At 38.2% G+C, this 18,192-nt stretch overlaps 1 protein-coding gene across 3 annotated transcripts in view; it reads left to right on the top strand.

The window, feature by feature from the left end:
• The window catches only part of IRAG2 (inositol 1,4,5-triphosphate receptor associated 2), a 129,345-nt gene that overhangs the window by 71,666 nt on the left and 39,487 nt on the right, over positions 1–18,192 (top strand). Inside the window, exons 17-23 of one of the 3 annotated variants that reach the window (XM_042991966.1) lie at positions 5,173–5,284; positions 5,731–5,893; positions 13,048–13,109; positions 14,232–14,312; positions 14,889–14,985; positions 17,170–17,317; positions 18,055–18,136. In XM_042991966.1, coding sequence (XP_042847900.1) covers positions 5,173–5,284; positions 5,731–5,893; positions 13,048–13,109; positions 14,232–14,312; positions 14,889–14,985; positions 17,170–17,317; positions 18,055–18,136 — 745 coding nt within the window. Of the gene's footprint in view, positions 1–5,172; positions 5,285–5,711; positions 5,894–13,047; positions 13,110–14,231; positions 14,313–14,888; positions 14,986–17,169; positions 17,318–18,054; positions 18,137–18,192 lie in introns of those variants that run through there. The other 2 variants (XM_042991964.1, XM_042991965.1) reach the window with 2 other exon arrangements.

Below are 18,192 nucleotides of genomic sequence, written 5' to 3' on the forward strand. Positions count from 1 at the left end.
CTCTGTCTCTCTCTCTCTTTTTTCTTTTTTTCTTTTTGCCTAATTCTCTGTGTCTCTTTCTATCTGTTAGGAAAGTCAGCAATGTCTCCTGTTCTTGAAAGTAGTGGCCTTATGAAGAAGACATCCTGTGGAGCTCCGCAGTGCCATGTCCCCTGTTTACCAGAACCTGATCCTTCAGGAGTGTTTCCTATGTGTGTTGCATGTACACTGGTAATATGGCTGAGCAACATTTGCCTTCAATCCAGTCATCTGCGATGGCTCTCCTTGCCTGTTGTGGTCATAGTTTGGTACTTGTGTTGTTAATGGGCCAGTCTGGGACCACCCGGGCTGGATTTGTCCCAGACCAGGACTTTGCCAGACCTGTAGTAGCACCAAACTTCAAGGTTCTCTACCTTTGAGTCCCATGAGAAGCTGTCATTGGTGGGTAAAGAGCAGTTCTTGGAGAACTCTTCCAAAGATCCCTCCCCCTCCAGCACCTGCTCTGAGATAAGTGAATAACTCTCCCTCCCATATACCCCGGATATATTTCAAACTGCTGCTTCTATGCTGTATCTTGGTGGGACTATTAGGCCCCTCTGGTTTTCAAAGCCCAACATTATGGGAATTCATCTTCCCACTGTGGCTCCCCCATGCCTGAGATGCTTGGTGTGGGGTCTCCTTCTCTCCCCTCTCTGTGCCAGTGGCATCCTTCCTTCCAACAGACAGTCCCATGAGTCATTTTGGCTCCTGACCATGTCTCTGCCTTTCCTACCCTCTTCATTGTGGCCTCTTTTCTACATTTAGCTGTGGAAAGTCTATTCTTTCAGTGTCTGGGTCACTTTATGGCTTGTTTACACTGATGTGTGTGTTATCTGGGCATATCTGTGGGATTAGGTGAGCCTAGGATCCTCCTCTTCTCCCATATTTCCTGAAAGTCTGAGTTGTGTTTTTTATTTTTTTATTTAAAAAAAAAATTTTTTTTAATGTTTATTCATTTTTGAGAGACAGAGACAGAGCATGAACGGGGAAGGGGCAGAGAGAGGGGGAGACACAGAATCTGAAGCAGGCTCCAGGCTCTGAGCCATCAGCCCAGAGCCTGATGCGGGGCTCAAACTCACGGACCACTAGATCGTGACCTAAGCCAAAGTTGGATGCCCAACCGACTGAGCCACCCAGGCACCCCCGAGTTGTGTTTTTTGAAGATATAATTGACAAACCTATAGCTAGACTAAGAAAAAGAGTAGATTAAAATAAAATCAGAAACAAAAGAGGAGATATTACAACTGATGCTACAGTGTGGGGGTGGGTGGAAGGATCATAAAAGACCATTATGAGCAAGCAGTCATACACCGATAATTGGATAACCTTGAAGAAATGGATGTTTAGGAACATATAACCTAGCAAGCCTGAGTCAGTAAGGAAAAGATAATCTGAACAGAGCAAAAAATGCTAAGGAGATTGAAGCACTATTTAAAAACCCAACAAAGATCAGGACCAGGTGGTGTCTTTTGAAACTTTCAAAAAATCATAGAGGAGAAACCACTTCCCCATTCTTTTAGTGAGGTCAATTTTTTGCTGACACCAAAACCAAAGATACTACAAGCAAAGAAAACTACAGGTCAATATTCCTGATGAGTATAGGTGCAACAAAATACTAGTAATCAACTTCAATAAGGTATCAAAAACAATAATACACGATGACCATGTAAGATTTATCCCTGGGATGTAAGGATGGTTCAACATACACAAATAAATTAATGTTATATACTCCATTAACAGAATGAAAGATATATATCACATGGTCATCTGAAATGATGAAGAAAAACATTTGGCAAGATCTAACTTTTTCATGATAAAAATATTCAAAATACTAGAAATAGAAACTACTCAGCATAATAAAGGCCATAAATGAAAAGCACACAGCGAATACCATACTCGAAAGACTAAAAGCTTTTTCTCTAAGATCAGAACCAAGGCAAGCATGTCCACTCTCACCACTACTAAGAAACATACTCCTAGAAGTCCTTAGCCAGACCTATTAAGCAGGAAAAAGAAACAAAAGGCATCCACATTGGAAAGGAAGCAGTAAAATCATCTGTATTTGCAGACATGATCTTATACATAGGGCACCTTTGGCTCAGTTGGCTCAGTTAGTTGAGGGTCTGACCTTCAGCTCAGGTCATGATCTCACGGCTCGTGAGTTTGAGCCCTGTGTCAGGCTCTGCACTAATAGTGCAGAGTCTGCTTTGAATCTCTGTCTCCCTTTCTCTCGGCTTCTCTCTCAAAAATAAATACAGCAAAGTTCCAGCATACATACAAAATTAACATATAAAAATCAGATGCATTTCTATACACTAACAATGAACTATCTAAAAAGGAAGTTGGAAAAACAATTTCATTTAAAACAGTATCCAAAGAATAAAATAGCAATGAATTTAATAAGGAGGTGAAACTATAAAACATTGCTGAAAGAAATTAAAGAAGGTACAAATAAGTGAAGACATCTGTATTCATAGATTAGAAGACTTAATAATGTCAAAAGGTCCATATTACCCAAAGTGATATACAGATTCAGTGCAATACCAATCAAAATCCTAATCATATTTTCTACAGTAATAGAAAAAATAATTCTGATATTCATATGGAACCACAAAGGATCTTGAATAGCCAAAACAATCTTGAGAAAGAAACCTAAAGCTGGAGGTAGCACACTTCCTTATTTTAAGATATCTATTTCAAAGCTATGGTAATTCAAAAAGTATGGTACTAGCCTAAAGAGAGTAGAACAGAATAGAGTGCCCAGAAATAATATGGCCATGTGTAAATGGCCAAGTCATCTTTGACTAGGGTGTCAACAATACACAGTGGAGAAAGGATAATCCTTTCAACAAATGGTGTTGGGAAAACTGGATATTCACATGCAAAAAGAATGAAGGTGAACCTTGCTACATACCACATACAAAAATCAACTCAATATGGATTAAAGACTTAAATATATGACCTAAAACTGTAAAACTCCTAGAATAAAACTTGGGGCAAAATCTTCATGACATTGGCCTTGGCTATGACATCAAAAGCAGAAGCAAGGCAAGTAAAGCTAGATAAGTGGATCTACATCAGACTAAACAGCTTCTGAACAACAAAGGAATTAACAGAGAAAAGGTAACCTATGAATGAAAGAAAATTTTTGTAAACCATATATCTGATAAGGGTATTCAAGATACATGAAGAACTACTACAACTCAGTAACAACAACAAAATAACCCAATTTAAAAATAGCAAAGGACTTGAATAGACATTTTTCCAAAGAAGACCTACAATTGACCAAAAGTTATATGAGAAGGTGATCAACATCACTCGTCATCAGGGAAATGCAAATAAAACCCACAATGAGTCTTTCACAATGATGAATGAATCATACCTGTTAGGGAAGGCTATTATTAAAAACCAAAAAACACAAAAAGATACCAAATGTAGGCAAAGATGTAGAGCATTAAAACTCTGTACACTGTTGGTAGAAATGTAAAAGAGGGCAACTGCTATGGAAAACAGTATGGAGTTTCCTCAAAAAATTAAAAATAGAACTACCGTATGATCCAGCATTCCCGCTTCTGGGTATATGTTCAAAAGAATTCAAAGCAAAATCTTGAAGAGATATTTACATACCCATGTTTATTGCAGCATTATTCATGATAATCAAGATGTAGAAACAACCTAAATATCCATGGTAAATAAAATATATACGTGTGTGTGTTTGTGTAAAATGGAATATTATTCAGTCTTTAAAAAGAAGGAAATTTTGTCATATGTGATAAATGGATAAATCTTGAGGACATTATGCTAAGTGAAATTAACCAGTCACAGAAGGACAAGTGTCATGATTACACTTCTATGAGGTATTTACAATAGTCAAACTCATAGAAGCACAAAGTTGAATGGTGGTTTCCAGGGACTAGAGGAAGGGGAAATGGAGAGTTGCAACGTAATGGATATAAAGCTTCAGTTAGCAAGACAAGTAATTTCTAGCGATCTGCTATACCACACTCTGCCTATAGTTAACAATATTATACACTTAAAAATGTGTTAAGGGGATAGATCTCATATTTAATATTTTTGCCACAATTTGCAAAAGGAAAGACTAACTATAAGGTATTAAATAAAGCTCAATATATTGTTTGTTTAGGTAGTTCTTATTTTTCTTTAGAGCTTTATTTGCTAGTTTACCATGATGGTAAGCATTCTATGCAACCATCCTGGTCTCTCATGTGATTCTTCTTGTAGTTAGGGATAGATTTATGTAAATATACAATGAGATTCTGACTCTGTTAACATTTGAGAGGCATGCAAAAGGCCTAAACCTGATAGTGCTTTCCTCACTGCTTTGAAGCTCCCAGAGTTTATTATCCCTTTGAACTAAGGTCCTTATTCAGTTGTTTCCAGATAGTCATGGACATATTGATACATAACATGGTTTAAATAATACCAGCTAACTGAGAGCAGGTACATTTTAATGTATTTGGAGGATTAGGGTTGGATCCAAAAGAGAGGTAACATAATAACATTAAGAGATTTGGAGTGAGGAAGAAAGGGAGAGGGGTCAAGTTTTCAGAAAAGACAAGACTTCACTTGGAGATACTAACATCTAGTGTTTCATCTGTGCTTGGGAGCAGCCCTTCCTATACTCATGATTTACCATGATGGGCAACTCTTAGAAAAGGCCAAGATCATGAAACAAAGCTCTTATTTCTTTTCTTTTTTGTTTCTTTTTCCTTCTTTTTCTTTTCTCTCTTTTTTTCAGAAAAAAAAAAAAAAGGCTAGCTATGATGTGTAAATATTCCACCTCTTTCAGTGATCTCACTGTGCCACCATCTAAGCAATTGGTGACTGATACTAACTACTATGAATGTAGTTTGTGGGAAACTGAATATTCCAGTGTAAAATAGGAGATCAAATACCCTTATCTGTAAAGTAGGGGTATCAGGCCAACTGATCGATATGATTGCTTTGGTTAAAATTCTCTATTTGTCAAGCATTTATATATATATGTAAATACTTTCACTTTTTCCTCTGATCTCTGAGGAAGTATATTAAGTCTCAATTTGTCACAACTTCCCAGGGGTGACTCTTAGTTGAAATGTCACTGACAGCTTGTGGTTTGGACCTTTTTTTTTTTTTTTTTTTTTTTAACTCCAGGCAGAAACAACTAGAAGCCCTTGAACAACTGCAAGAAGATGCTGTCAACCAGGAAGCTGACCTTAGGAAGGTCCACGGAACCAGCCCATGGCTGGAGGACGGAGAAGAGCAGGTAGGGTGGCCTTTGACTACTTTATATTCAAAGGGAAGTTTCCTCAGATGTCCTTGAAACCATGAAGTAAAAAACAGAGGAGGAACAGAAAAAACAAAAAACAAAAAAAACAAAGAGGAACTGCGAAGTTCAGTCCCTGGCGACCAGCATCGAGCGGAGGAAGTAACGGGGAGTTGTAAAAGAGGCGGTGTCAACAGCCTACTGATGAAAAGAGGCATCTTTGCAGAAAGAGGCAGCTTGACATATCAGGACTTTTACCGCTGAAGAAATAGCTCAGGCATACAAAGCCCATGCAAACACAGAATTGCAGAAGTTCAGTAGAGGCTTATCACTTCCCTGAGAAGAAAAGCACATTTTCAGTTTCGTGTGCATAGTAACAGTGAGCGCTCAATTGCTTTCTTTCCTGGCCACCCTGCTAAAATCCAGCATTAACTGTACGTGTCCAGGTTGAGGATCGAGATCGGGCAGCCCACTCAGCCAGTGACAAAGCTAAGTCTTTGCTGCATAAATTAGAGGACGCAATTTCGGAACAACGGAATCTTCAGACTATAAATACTGAGTTAGTGAATACTTGCCAGACACTTGAGCGGAAGACAAGAAAATTGAAAAGTGAGTAGCAAATATTTGTTATGTCCCAATTCAGTCCACCTGAGAAAAAAGACTACAGCCGTTTTTGTAGATTACAGCTGCTGTATTATTATTGCATTTATGACAACCAAATAGTTCCAGAAGGCAGAGTTGTGGGCTTCCAGAGAGGCTTGCCTAGTGACTAAGTAGATTGATTGAACGATTAACTTTCCCTTTCAGATCTTTTATTATGAGCTAGATTTGGCCCTGACTGCTATTTCTTTAAAAATTAAAGTTCTCAATATCTGTAAAAGTAAACAAGGAAAAAAATCTTGTATGCATGGGATATTTGAAATCGCAAATAGCTTACATATTCTACTCTGATTTTATTAGCTCACTTGTACTCAAGACATGGTAGAAAAGGACCTGCCTCTCTATTTTCTTTTAAGTAGTTATCTTAGGGGGCAAAATACTTACCAATTCAGTGTATCCAAATATTAAATATATGAGAATGCTTTTTAAATTTTAAGGTGTTCTTTACATATATATTTTGCTTTAAAAAATTAGAATATTCAGTATTTTTCTGTATTACCTAAAAGTAGATAAATGTTTACTAAGGATTTAGTTGAAGAGACAATTGTCAAATGACAGTTGGCAGATTATTCATAAGCTTATTTTATTCTAGAAAGATAATTTGGTAAAAATAAAGCTTACTTATTTGAGCATTTATCAGACAATTGCCCTTATTTGGCTAGCTTTTTGTTCTATCTGGCCAGCTAAATATTCTTTTTAGAGACAGTTATTGGTTTGGGTGACAAACAAATGAATTATAAGCTTCAGGTGAAATAGAGATGGAGATTTTCAGTCTTGGGTTTGTTTGTTTTGTAGCCTTTCTATTGCTCTCTGAGAAAGCTGTTTAAAAGTTTAAAGGACTTGGCTAGTTCTAACATAACAGTAATTATTCAATATTTTATTATAATTTTTAAACCTTGCAGACCTTGCTGGTTTTCAGTAATTCTAACTATCAGTTTACTTTACTCCATCAGACAGTGTGTGGCTTTAAATGACATAATCTATATATTATTTTATGATTGCTCAGAAGGTATTGGAGAAGGTTCCCTTGTGATTAGAAGTGTTCTTGTTGAGACGTGAATAACAAAGCATTCCAAATTTGGTTTATGGTATTTTTGCTTTAGACACTGTGCTTAGAGGACTAATCTTTTGCTTCAGTTATATTTATCTTTGATTAAATCAGCATTATACCCACTGTTTTATAAAAATAAGAATTTATCTCCTCCTCCAACTCCCCCCACCTTGATTTCCTTATAGTACCTTGTTGGAAGAGTCAACTTTTTAAACTTATTCCAAAATATACCTTCTTGATATTATGAACTTGCTCTTGTCTTCCCCAGTTTATTGGTCCAAACATTATTAAAAACAGAATATGAAAGCTACCCTGAGTCGCAGGAATGTGTTTTTGTTTTTTTGTTTTTTTGTTTTTTTTCTGGCTGAATAAAGTAGAGTGGATGTTTCCTTTCTATCTTGAGTTTCTCACAACCTGCCTGGCTTTTTGAACTTCTTGTACTTGATTGTATCTTTTGCTGCCCATAGAAGGCTTACATATCAAGATTTTACCCTGAAGACCATTTACTTGTGAGGATTTTTCTAACAATGCCCTTTAAAATCAACCTTGCAACAAGAGGGAAATTTAGGTAGCACATATTTTTGAGACGTTCTGTACAGCAGATTTTCCAGATAGACTGTGAATAAATGTCAGCGAGGTAGGACAGTTATCACATAAACACATCCTGGCACATTCCACCATTACCACTGCCACCACATGCTGTTTGAATTCTGAGTCAGACTTTTGAATTCTGAGTCAGAAAATAAAAATATTCAAATCCATTTAGCTCTTCTGAAACTTTCTGTTTAGCTTAATACATTTATTAAGTGTTTAAGGCAATTACTTTCTGTTGTATCTAAGAATGGTTCATTAGCAAATTGGGTGCAGATTCAATTATTTTGTCCAAATGTTAAGGTCAACGACAGTGTTCATAAACTGAAACTAGGAAGTTGTTTATGACATTTGATTAGAAGTCCTGAACTTAATATTGAATAAGTAATATTCAAGCTTTCAGCTGCCACCAGGACTGGACTTCTTTCTTTTTTTTTTTTTTTTTAACGTTTATTTATTTTTGAGACGTAGAGAGACAGAGCATGAGTGGAGGAGGGACAGAGAGAGAGGGAGACACAGAATCGGAAGCAGGCTCCAGGCTCCGAGCCATCAGCCCAGAGCCCGACGCGGGGCTCGAACTCACGGACCGCGAGATCGTGACCTGAGCTGAAGTCGGACGCCCAACCGACTGCGCCACCCAGGCGCCCCTGGACTTATTTCTTAGTGTACATGCTTTCCTTCATGAAATATGCCATTATAACTGCTAAGTTTCTGGAATGATTCCTTACATATTTTCTTTCTTTTGCTTCTTACCTACATATGTATCTAAGTATCTTGTTAACAAAGGCCATTCTAGATGTATAAATGGATTTTTGTTTTGAAAAGGGAATAAAAAGGCTTCTTAGATCTAGGGTATTTACCCAACACATTAGAGTGACTCTAATGTACACAAAACATAGACCACTTGATCTAATCCAAGCTATCACCTCTTTGCTGTTCATCCTCTTCTTGCCCCTGTCCCACATGAAATCTTCATTGAGTCCCTGATGTAATCATTGATGAGGGAATTAACTTCTTTTAGACATTGTAAATATTTCCTTGGCAAGAGAACCCGAGAAGCTCCTGTATATCATAAATTCCTTATTTGAGCATAGTGTTTCTATTAACTTTATAGTTTAGAGAAGGCTTTCACCTAGATGATCTCACTGGAAACTCTCTTCTGACTTGCTGTCCCTAGCATGAACGGCATGAGGTATGGGACAGATAAGAGCCATCTGGCTTTGAGGATGGATGCAAGATGAGGGCCACTTGTCTTGAGCCGCTAGTACACAAGAGGGAAATGAGACAAGAAAGAAGGGTTCACGTGATTCAGACACTTAAAGATAGGTGTTGAGCTGAGAACCGAGGGAAAAACCCAAAGTCAGAAAAAGCTTGCTCAACAGCTCTGATGGGATGGGGGACTAAATTTTCCCAAATGTAGGATGCAGAAATGGATGAAATAATCTAGGAGGCAGTATAGCATAATGATTAAGAGCATGGTATTTGAAGTCAAACCTACATTCTGATTCTAAGTCTACAAATGAGAAACTGGATAATGTTGGGCAAATCACTTTACCTCTCTGAGTCTCCGTATCCTCTTCCAGAAAATGCAGTAGTTTATAAATAACACATGCAAAACACTAGCTAGTGCTTGGTCATACCTGGCAGAGTCTGTTCTGATAGAGTACGTTTCTCCCACGTGCATTACCTCATTCACCATCGGCAAATGGATAATGACATGTGAGCATAATATGGAAGTTATGTCGTTTCATTCATGATTTCCCTGGGAATAGGATCTGGGTTGGTAGGCATGGAATTGTAACCTTCGACAGGGAAGGAAGAAGCATTCGGCTTTGGCTGCTGACAGGCAGCAGGAGCCCTTTCAGCTTTACTTTAAGAAAATTAAAATCAAGGGTCTGCACCTGGGCCTCCCTCCCCAGAGAGGTGCACCCAGCCTTGCAGAGCTCTGGCTTGTGGCAGACTGTAGTCCCTCCTGTGTTCTCTTTAGCAGTCCTGCTGCCCGAGAGTTCTACTTCCATCTGCATTTTCTTAGCACCCCACCAGCACTATCCCATTTAAATGTCACCAGCTCTCCATGCTTTTGTTATTGTACGTTTCTATTATCCTGTGAGGCAGCCTTTAGTCAGTCATCTTAAGATGCATGTCTCAGTGATCCAAATTTTCTCCCAAGGCACTAATAGTTTATAATTGTGTTGGTCAGTGCTCTGGTTACAGTGGTACATGTGCGTTTTTAGTGATCTCTCCCGAACTGTGTTTATCTCATAAACTCAGTTATTTTTGGTCTTACAATTTTTATGTTCATTTTTTGATGCACAATTAACCTATCCTGAAATGTTCAGATCTTAAGTGTAGTGTTTAACCAGTTTGCCAAATGCACATCGAAACACAGAACTTCTATAACCCCAGAAAGTTCCCTTGTGCTACTTTCCAGTTACTGTCCTTCTCCCACCTCCTCCACTACAGGGATCAGCCTCTGATCTTTCTTGTTTTTAAATTTTTATGTATTTTGAAAGAGAGAGTGTGTCTGAAAGCAGGGGAGGTACGGGGGGGTGGGGGGGAGAGGGAGAGAGAGAATCCCAAGAAGGCACCGTGCTGTCAGCGGAGAGACCTACATGGGGCTCGATCCCACCAACCAAACCATGGGATGATAACCTGAGCTGAAATCAAGAGTTGGATGCTTAACCGACTGAGCCACCCAGGTGCCCAGAATCAGCCTCTGATCTGATTTTTATCCCCGATGGGTTAGTTTATCTTCCAGAATTGAGATATTAAGTATGTACTCTTGTTCGTGTCTGTCTTCTTACTCTCAACATAATAGTTATCTTACTATTTTATTTCTCATTGGTATGCCATTTTCATGACTGAACCATATTTCTTTATATGAACGTTCCACAATTTGATTATCTTTCCTCCTATTATTGGACATCTAAGTTATTTGCAGTTTGGGGGTGTTATGGAGTAAGCTGCTATGAATATCTGTGTATAGGTCTTTGTAGGGACGTATGTTTTTCTTTAACTTAGGAGAAAGATCTATCTATGAGCAGAGTTGTTAGGTCGTAGTGTAGCTGTAACTAGCTTTTTAAGAAACTGCCAGTTTTCCATAGGGTCAGTAACATTTCACACTCTCACCAGCAGTGTCTGGGAGTTCCAGGTGCTCTACAACATCAACGTGTGATGGTATCAGTCTTTTTGTTTTTTGCCACTCTCCTGTGTATCTTGTGATTTTCATTTTTGTGCTGATTGGCTGTGACATATCAAAGTCTTTTGCCCATTTTCAAATTAGGACGTTTGTCCTTTTGTTTTTGAGTTAGAGGATTTCTTGACATATTTTGGAGACGAGTCCTTTGACAGACATATGTGTTGTAAATTATTTTCTCCTTGTCTGTGGTTTTCAATGAAATTTGATGTTTTTTAATACATGCTTTTATAGAACATGAGGTGACACATATATTGTGTTACAAGAGTCCATACTCCTTAAATATCAACCATCACTGATAGCTAACATTATTATAGCTCTAATTCTATGGCTTTAAATTAGCAACAGCCAATTAATTGCAGGGCCTTTGCCCGAAAGCCTCATTGCATAGTCATTTGGAAAGTTGTTTTGTCTCAGCTTCTTCAGAGGCAAAGTATCCGAGACACCTGGTCCCATCCTATATCACAGATGGCAACAGCAGGGGATACAGTGGCCATTGTTTTATTTCCTTCCATGTGAAATCTAAATGTCCTAGAGACATGGCAGATCCAACTCCAAACACATAAAAAAGAATGCAAAGGTGAATGCAAATTAGGGTCATAAAGGCAACATGTTTTGCCTTATAAAACATATGGAAATACTTGCTACACATTTCACAAAACATCTGTTGAAATAAGGTTTACAATTTAAATGTCTTGAGATGGACTATTCCTAAAACCCAAGATTGCCTGGTGGGAAAGCAGATGGGCAATTTAGGCAGCCTTCTACTAGCTCATTATTTCTTGTGAAACACAAGCTTAATTGGAAAATCCAGAGACAGTGTTTTGGAGATATATTACCTTCAGAGACATAATATTGGCCACTTCTAAAAGGTTTGGTTGCTATTGCTTAGATGTAGGTCTGGAGAAGTTTAGGGCTTTATTTATGAATAGAGTTAACACAGAGAATTTTCTAAAATGGAATCTTTACTGGAGTTTTAAGTATTAAAAACTAAATAATTTTACTACTTAAGTGTGTTAGAAATTTTTAAAAAGATAATTTCCTCCTGGTGGGCCCAGTAACACTGTGTCAAGCTTAGTTGCAAAATAAGTAATTTTTACCAAAAAAAGTCTTACAAAATAGAATTTTACTTATTTTTTCAAGCCTTTTTTCCTAGAAAAAATAATTTCATAGATTAAGTACTTTTCACATATATTAACATTATTTTCATGGTTCAGAATTTCTTCAGGCTATTGAGATATAAAACTGTTGGTCTTTAAAATAAGCACCAGATTCACATGTGTTTTGGACACCAGAATATTTGCTGTTAATTTTCCTGGCTGTTAGTGATATAAAAAAAAAAAAAAAAAGAAAAGAAGGAAAAAAAAAAGTGGCAGCTATTAATATGTCTCCATCTAGCAGAGCTTCCTACCCTCATTTGTTTTTAATCATCTGTGGGCTGAGAACACAGTCAGAGCTTGTGAGATTTATAGATAAATCCAGAGCCTACTGCATGAGTGGAAGCGTGAGGAGTTGCCACATGAATAAAGGGCAGGCATATCAACATCTATTTTGGTTCAAAAGATTTGGGCCTGTTTTCTGGTTCTTGGCTATATTTCAAAGAGTAAGGATTGTCAAATAAGTGATATGTTACTATGTAGCTCAGGGTTAAAAAGGTATTTTTTTTCTTCATTTCTGTTGCTCCAGAGATGAGAATTTCGAAGTTACTAGGAGACAGATTTCACTTAAGTAGAAAGATAAATATTTTTAATTGCACGAAAGAGTACACCGAGTTGAGCATTATCCTATGCGTCTGATCCCAGCTCCATGCATACTGAGTCATCATTGAAATCCTCTGGACAACAACGTTCTCATGATCTCAGATGTACCTGTAGGATTCTGGGGCTCCCATCACTCATAGCTCCAGCAGAAGCTGCTTGGAGAGAGGATTTCTACCTTGTAGGCAGTTGGACTGATGACCTCTCAGGTGTATTCCTATGTGAAGGTGAAATAATGCTATGACTCACCTCTAGAAGACAATTGCATCTACCAAGGTTAATTTTAATACCCAAGAGTGATAGTGGTTTAGCCTCTCCAACCTTTGTTCTCTGTATCCACTGCCCCAGGACATGATTTGAGAACAGTGTTCTCAGAAGTCATTGCTTTTCCCTCTCCTTTCCTCAGGCCCCAAATTTAAAACTGTTAAAAGTTTATGAAATTAACCAGGGGAAAAAGCGGGTTACTATCGTCCATATTAAGCAAGCTGGTTATGAATTCTTTTTATAGCAACAGTTGAGTCACTGAGAAAGAAGTTAATTAAAGGACGACGCCATGGCTTACCGTTTCAGGTAAAAAACAAAAAAACCTGTGATGTGTGTTTACTGTGGGGAAAAGGTCCAATCTGTGTAAGGTTTTGAAGCTAATTTATAATAGATAATGATTTTGATTATAAAATTAAATAACCAATTTAGAAGAAAATCCTCGGGGGGACTTTGTTCTCTTATGCACTGAAAGCATTTAGCAAAACAAGAGGAGAGAACTCACGTTAGTGAATGGCTTCTAATAACATCTTTCAAAGAAGAAACATTTGAGAATTTATCTATTAGCAAAGGGCCAGTTTTTTAGTCTTAGGCACCTCCTTTCTGATACTGTTGAATGTGGACTCTTGGATGGGCTGGGGTGGTTATTGTCTCTTATTTTCTCCTGTTTGAATTAAACTTTCAACTCCTTTCTGTCTGGATATCTCAATATATCCATGGCAGAGTTCAATGTATTTCTTTCCCTCATGATACTTGGTGAATTTCTCCTTTTTGTTCTTAAATGAGGAACATAAGGAAGGGTAAGTTTGGCACTGGGGGGGAGGGACTGGAGAAGGGAAGAAAGAGAGGGGTGATGTCTGCATGTATCTGTTTCCAAGGGTGTATTGCAGGCACATCTGTTTAAGTAGAACAAAAATTATTCATGTGGAGACTAAGCTAGGCAGAGTGCCTAGAAAGCCCCCTATAATAAGTTGAAGTGGAAAAACCTCCACATCCAAAAGTTCTCTAATCATATTAGGAACACCAACACGATTTTATATTATAGCATAACTGTGATCGATATGTATCTAACTCTTGGACGAGGGCCACAATTTGATAGCTATAAAATTTTCATAGACACCATTTTCACTACACTGACATGTCTCCACCAAGCTTCTTTGGCCTCTGCCTAAAGATTTCAATGACAGAGCCCTTGTGTTTCCTGTCCCTGATCGTTGGATTTCATTTCTAAAACAAGTAATGAGGAAAAGAAAATGAAAGCTTTACAATTACAAACCTCTTCCCTTAAAGTTGAACACTAGAAAGAACTGGCCAATAACTACCCTCCTCAGGTAGCATCATATCTTCTCTTAAGCATAATATGTTTTGCATCTTTCTTTGACTCTGTCATCGTTCTGTCTTTGAATATGTTCCACCATTTTCTCATGACAGAGCTGTTTAGATGAAGAATTTCCTCGCTATGATCCCCTGTCCTGCACGGATGGAATTCAACAACCTCTTCAAGAACAACTGGTAAGTTTAAGCCTTTTGAAACGATTTAAGTGCCTGTTGCAAACCACTACTATGCCAAAATAGAAAGTTAAGTCCAGTATGTGTCAGTAGTCTCAGAACTCTAAACTCTACCACTTTTCTTTGGGAGATTATGAGATGAGGCAATGGATTCCTATTCTTTTTCTTTATCACACACATGCATACAATGCTGGTAGACCCTATGGTATGGCAATATTTTAAATTTGATTGTGGTATCATGATGAAATATTGTATAACTAAGCTTGCCCCTCACCCATACCTCTTTCCTCAAAGCTCTTGTTTATATGAGAATGTCGATTATTGGGAATTGATATAATTCTGTTAAATTATTGAACTGTGATTTTTAATGAGAATTATAGTTTACCCACAGGGTAAAGTATACCTTTTGTTCAAGAGGATGAAAGCTTTCTTACTTGACATCATTTATTTTCTTCTGGACCTCTCTCACAGGGTTGAGACCGGTAATAGTCTTTCTGCCTTTGGAGATAAAGAGAGTAGATAATGAAACATACTGTTACATGCCTTTAGATACCTAACAGTACTTAATTTTCTCTTCAGAAGCAGTGTTGCCATAAACAATATAGCAGTCAAGAACCAAGAATACATCAGGCACCCCTGACTTTCAAACATACATGCTGGTACACACCTCTGCTGGGTAAGCATGGATAGCCCCCCTCTTATACCCTGTCAGGCATGGCTGAGGGTAGGGCTCTTTTTGAATGGGAAAATAATCACAATTATATTTGTACAGAAAAAGTTGTTGAATACTTGGATATTTATCCCAGAATTCAGTCAACGAACTTATGTTTGAGCACTTACTCTGTACAAAGCACCGTATTATGTGTAATAAAGAATCAATCTTAAAAGAGCTCACAGATTATCAGGGAGATTAGAATGGGCTCAGAGGGGGTACCTGGGTGGCTCAGTTGGTTAAGTGTCTGACTCTTGATCTTGGCTTAGGTCATGATCTCACAGTTTGTGGGATCGAGTCCCACATCGGGCTGTGTGCTGACACATGGAGCCTACTTGGGATTCTATCTCCCCCTCCCTCTCTGCTCCTCTTCTGCTTCCGCGCGCGTGCTCTCTCTCTCAAAATAAATAAATAAACTTAAAATATATATATATATTAAAAAAAAAAGAATGGGCTCAGAGAAGTCTCCATAGAAGAAATGAGAGTTGAACCAGGCCTTGAAACATGGGTTGCATTTGGAAAAGCAAAAATCATGGACAAGGTATTCTAACTGAGGAGAATGGCATGAGGGAAAAACAAAGTAAAACAGAAGTAAGAATGCAAAAGCTTCAAACGTTTGAAGAAGAATCAAAGCTGGACAAGTCATTTTGGAAACTGGAGTTTGGCTGGGATATAGTTGAATATAAGTTTGGAGCAAGTTGCAGGTTACATGTGGGCTATTACTCAAGGCCAGGCTAAGGAGAATGAGCTTTATCTTAGGAAAGGCTCAAAGCAGTGACATCTCTCATCTCTCATCACAAGCTAGATGTGAGTGAAAGCAAAAGTTAATGCCTGGTTCTGAAATGACAAGAGAAATGGGATGGTTATCAAATAAAGTTAAGAAGAAATAAATAGAAAGCAGAGTGATCTGTGGGTCATTTCAGGTGGAGAAGGGAAAAGTGCTACCACTGCTAATGGCCTTTTTCTATCATACAACAGCTTCGTGCTTTCTCTAGATGACTCTGTTCACACTAACCCAGGGGTAGTAACGTGATCACAATGTCAACAGTCCCTATGAGTGCCTGCTGCATGCCAGGCACAGTTCTCTGCTCTTAACATTGCTGTTACCTCCTTTAATCATCACCTCCCTGCTAGGTAGATGCTAATGTCATTTCCATTTTAAAGATAAGGAAACAGGGGCGCCTAGGTGGCTCAGACAGTTAAGTGTCCAACTCTTGATTTTGGTTCAGGTCATGATCTCATGGTTTGTGAGTTCGAGCCCTGCACTGGACTCTGTGCTGACAGTGCAGGGCCTACTTGGGATTCTCTGTCTCCCTCTCCCTCTGTGCCTCCCCCACTCATGCTCTGTTGCTCTCTCAAAATAAATGATAAATAAATAAACAAACAGAAACGGTGAGTTAGTAATTTGCCTAAGGTCATTTTGTCATTACTTACACTTCATATGTAAGTAAACTGAGGCTCAGAGTGGTTTAGTTATTTATCTAGGTCACACAGCTAGTATGTGGCCAAGCCAGGATTTGAATTAAAAATTTGTGATTGACTCCAAAGCCTGTTTTTTTCCATTAAACTCTTTTTCCTATACTCAGAAAAACACATAACAAGATGGTTTTCTCCAAAAAACAGTTTGTCACCCTATTTCTTTCGTGTCTTTAATGACTTCTAGTCACAGCATCTGACAATTTTCTCTTCAGGAGTTGGTAAGCTGTCTCTGTAAAGGGCCAGATAGTAAATATCTTAGGCTTTGCAGGCTATATGGTTTCTGCAGCAACTACTCAGCTTTGCTGTTGTATCACACAAGCAGCCATGGACAATACTGAATGAATGGGTGTGTCTGTGATACAGTAAAACTTTATTTACAAATTAGGCTGGATTTTACCCTCTGGTTGCAAATTGCTGACCCCTTTAATTGCTTAGTAGGCAGGGATTTTTCTGCCCCCTCCCCAACTTGCTTTAAAAGATTGGCATTTTCACTTCATACAACGAGGCATCAAGGTGGGGGGGAGGGTTATGTTAAAATAGAATTGAATTGACTTCTGCTTTTTCAGAAATAGTTCCATCTCTCAGGAGGGAAAGAATATGTATGTATATACGTAAAATATAGTTTAAACCAGAAATAAATTTCTGTTTTTATTCTTTTCTGTTCTGCAGATGCCTTGCATCTAGAGAGTCTTACAGTGATTCCAAGACTGGAGTTGACACCTTTCTCAGGTGTAGCCGACCGAATCCAAGATGCATGTGAAAGGCCCAACCATGTGAAAATAGAGGATGGTGCTTTGGATGTGACTAGAAGACACAAGTAAGTTAAAAGAGCCAAATATATTTACCCTATTCCTATTGCCTAAGCTTTTTAATCAGTTAAACTTTTGAATCCTGAGACCATAATGTGTTAAGTAAGAAGGTTTTATTGTGGAACTTATCTAACTTTCTGAAAATTGACAATTTTAAAGGTATCTCTATAGTTTTCTTGAAGTGCAGTTTTCTTGCACTTTGAATTCCGTAACATCCATTCTAAAATGTAAAAAGACAAATTGGGCTACCCAAAATGTTTCCCAGGTTTTAGGAATATACTATATACTGCTAAGTTAACTTTTTCAGATAGGTTTTGATCACATTTCTATTCCTTCTTCTTCAAGGTTAATGAGCCTTTGCAAATCCTTATCCCCACATCCTCCCTCTCCCCAGGCTCCTCTGTGCTCACCTTTCTGAGTACACAGACTGACCTTCCTCAGGAAAAGTTTGAAATGTCAGTGGGGTTTGTGAGCACTATCCACCCGGTGAAATTTCCTTTCTGTATCAAGGATGCAGAAACAAGACTTTGAATTGCAAATTCTTTATTTCCATTTTTGGCTAGATTCTCTATGGTTTGCCATCTCTCTCTGGTAGAGCTTGGAGCTGGCTTTCCTTATGTCTTACTAAAACCATGAACTTAATTAGAAATTTGGTTAAGCTTAGGCAGGGAAGGGAAACATTTGGTATTAGCTGAAATTCTCCGTCTTTCCATCAGGAGTAAGGAGCTTTGTTTTCTGTTGCCAGGTGCCCAGGCCCTGAAGTTGGCCCCCACTCAGGAACAGATCTTTCAGGTTGCCTCAGGATGAATGATGATCTAAGGATGGAAGTGAGCATTTGATTATATTTCACCTCTATTTTTAGTACGACCATATCCTGGTCCTC

Source organism: Panthera tigris, chromosome B4 (assembly GCF_018350195.1).
Source record: "Panthera tigris isolate Pti1 chromosome B4, P.tigris_Pti1_mat1.1, whole genome shotgun sequence".
NCBI classification, from domain to species: domain Eukaryota; kingdom Metazoa; phylum Chordata; class Mammalia; order Carnivora; family Felidae; genus Panthera; species Panthera tigris.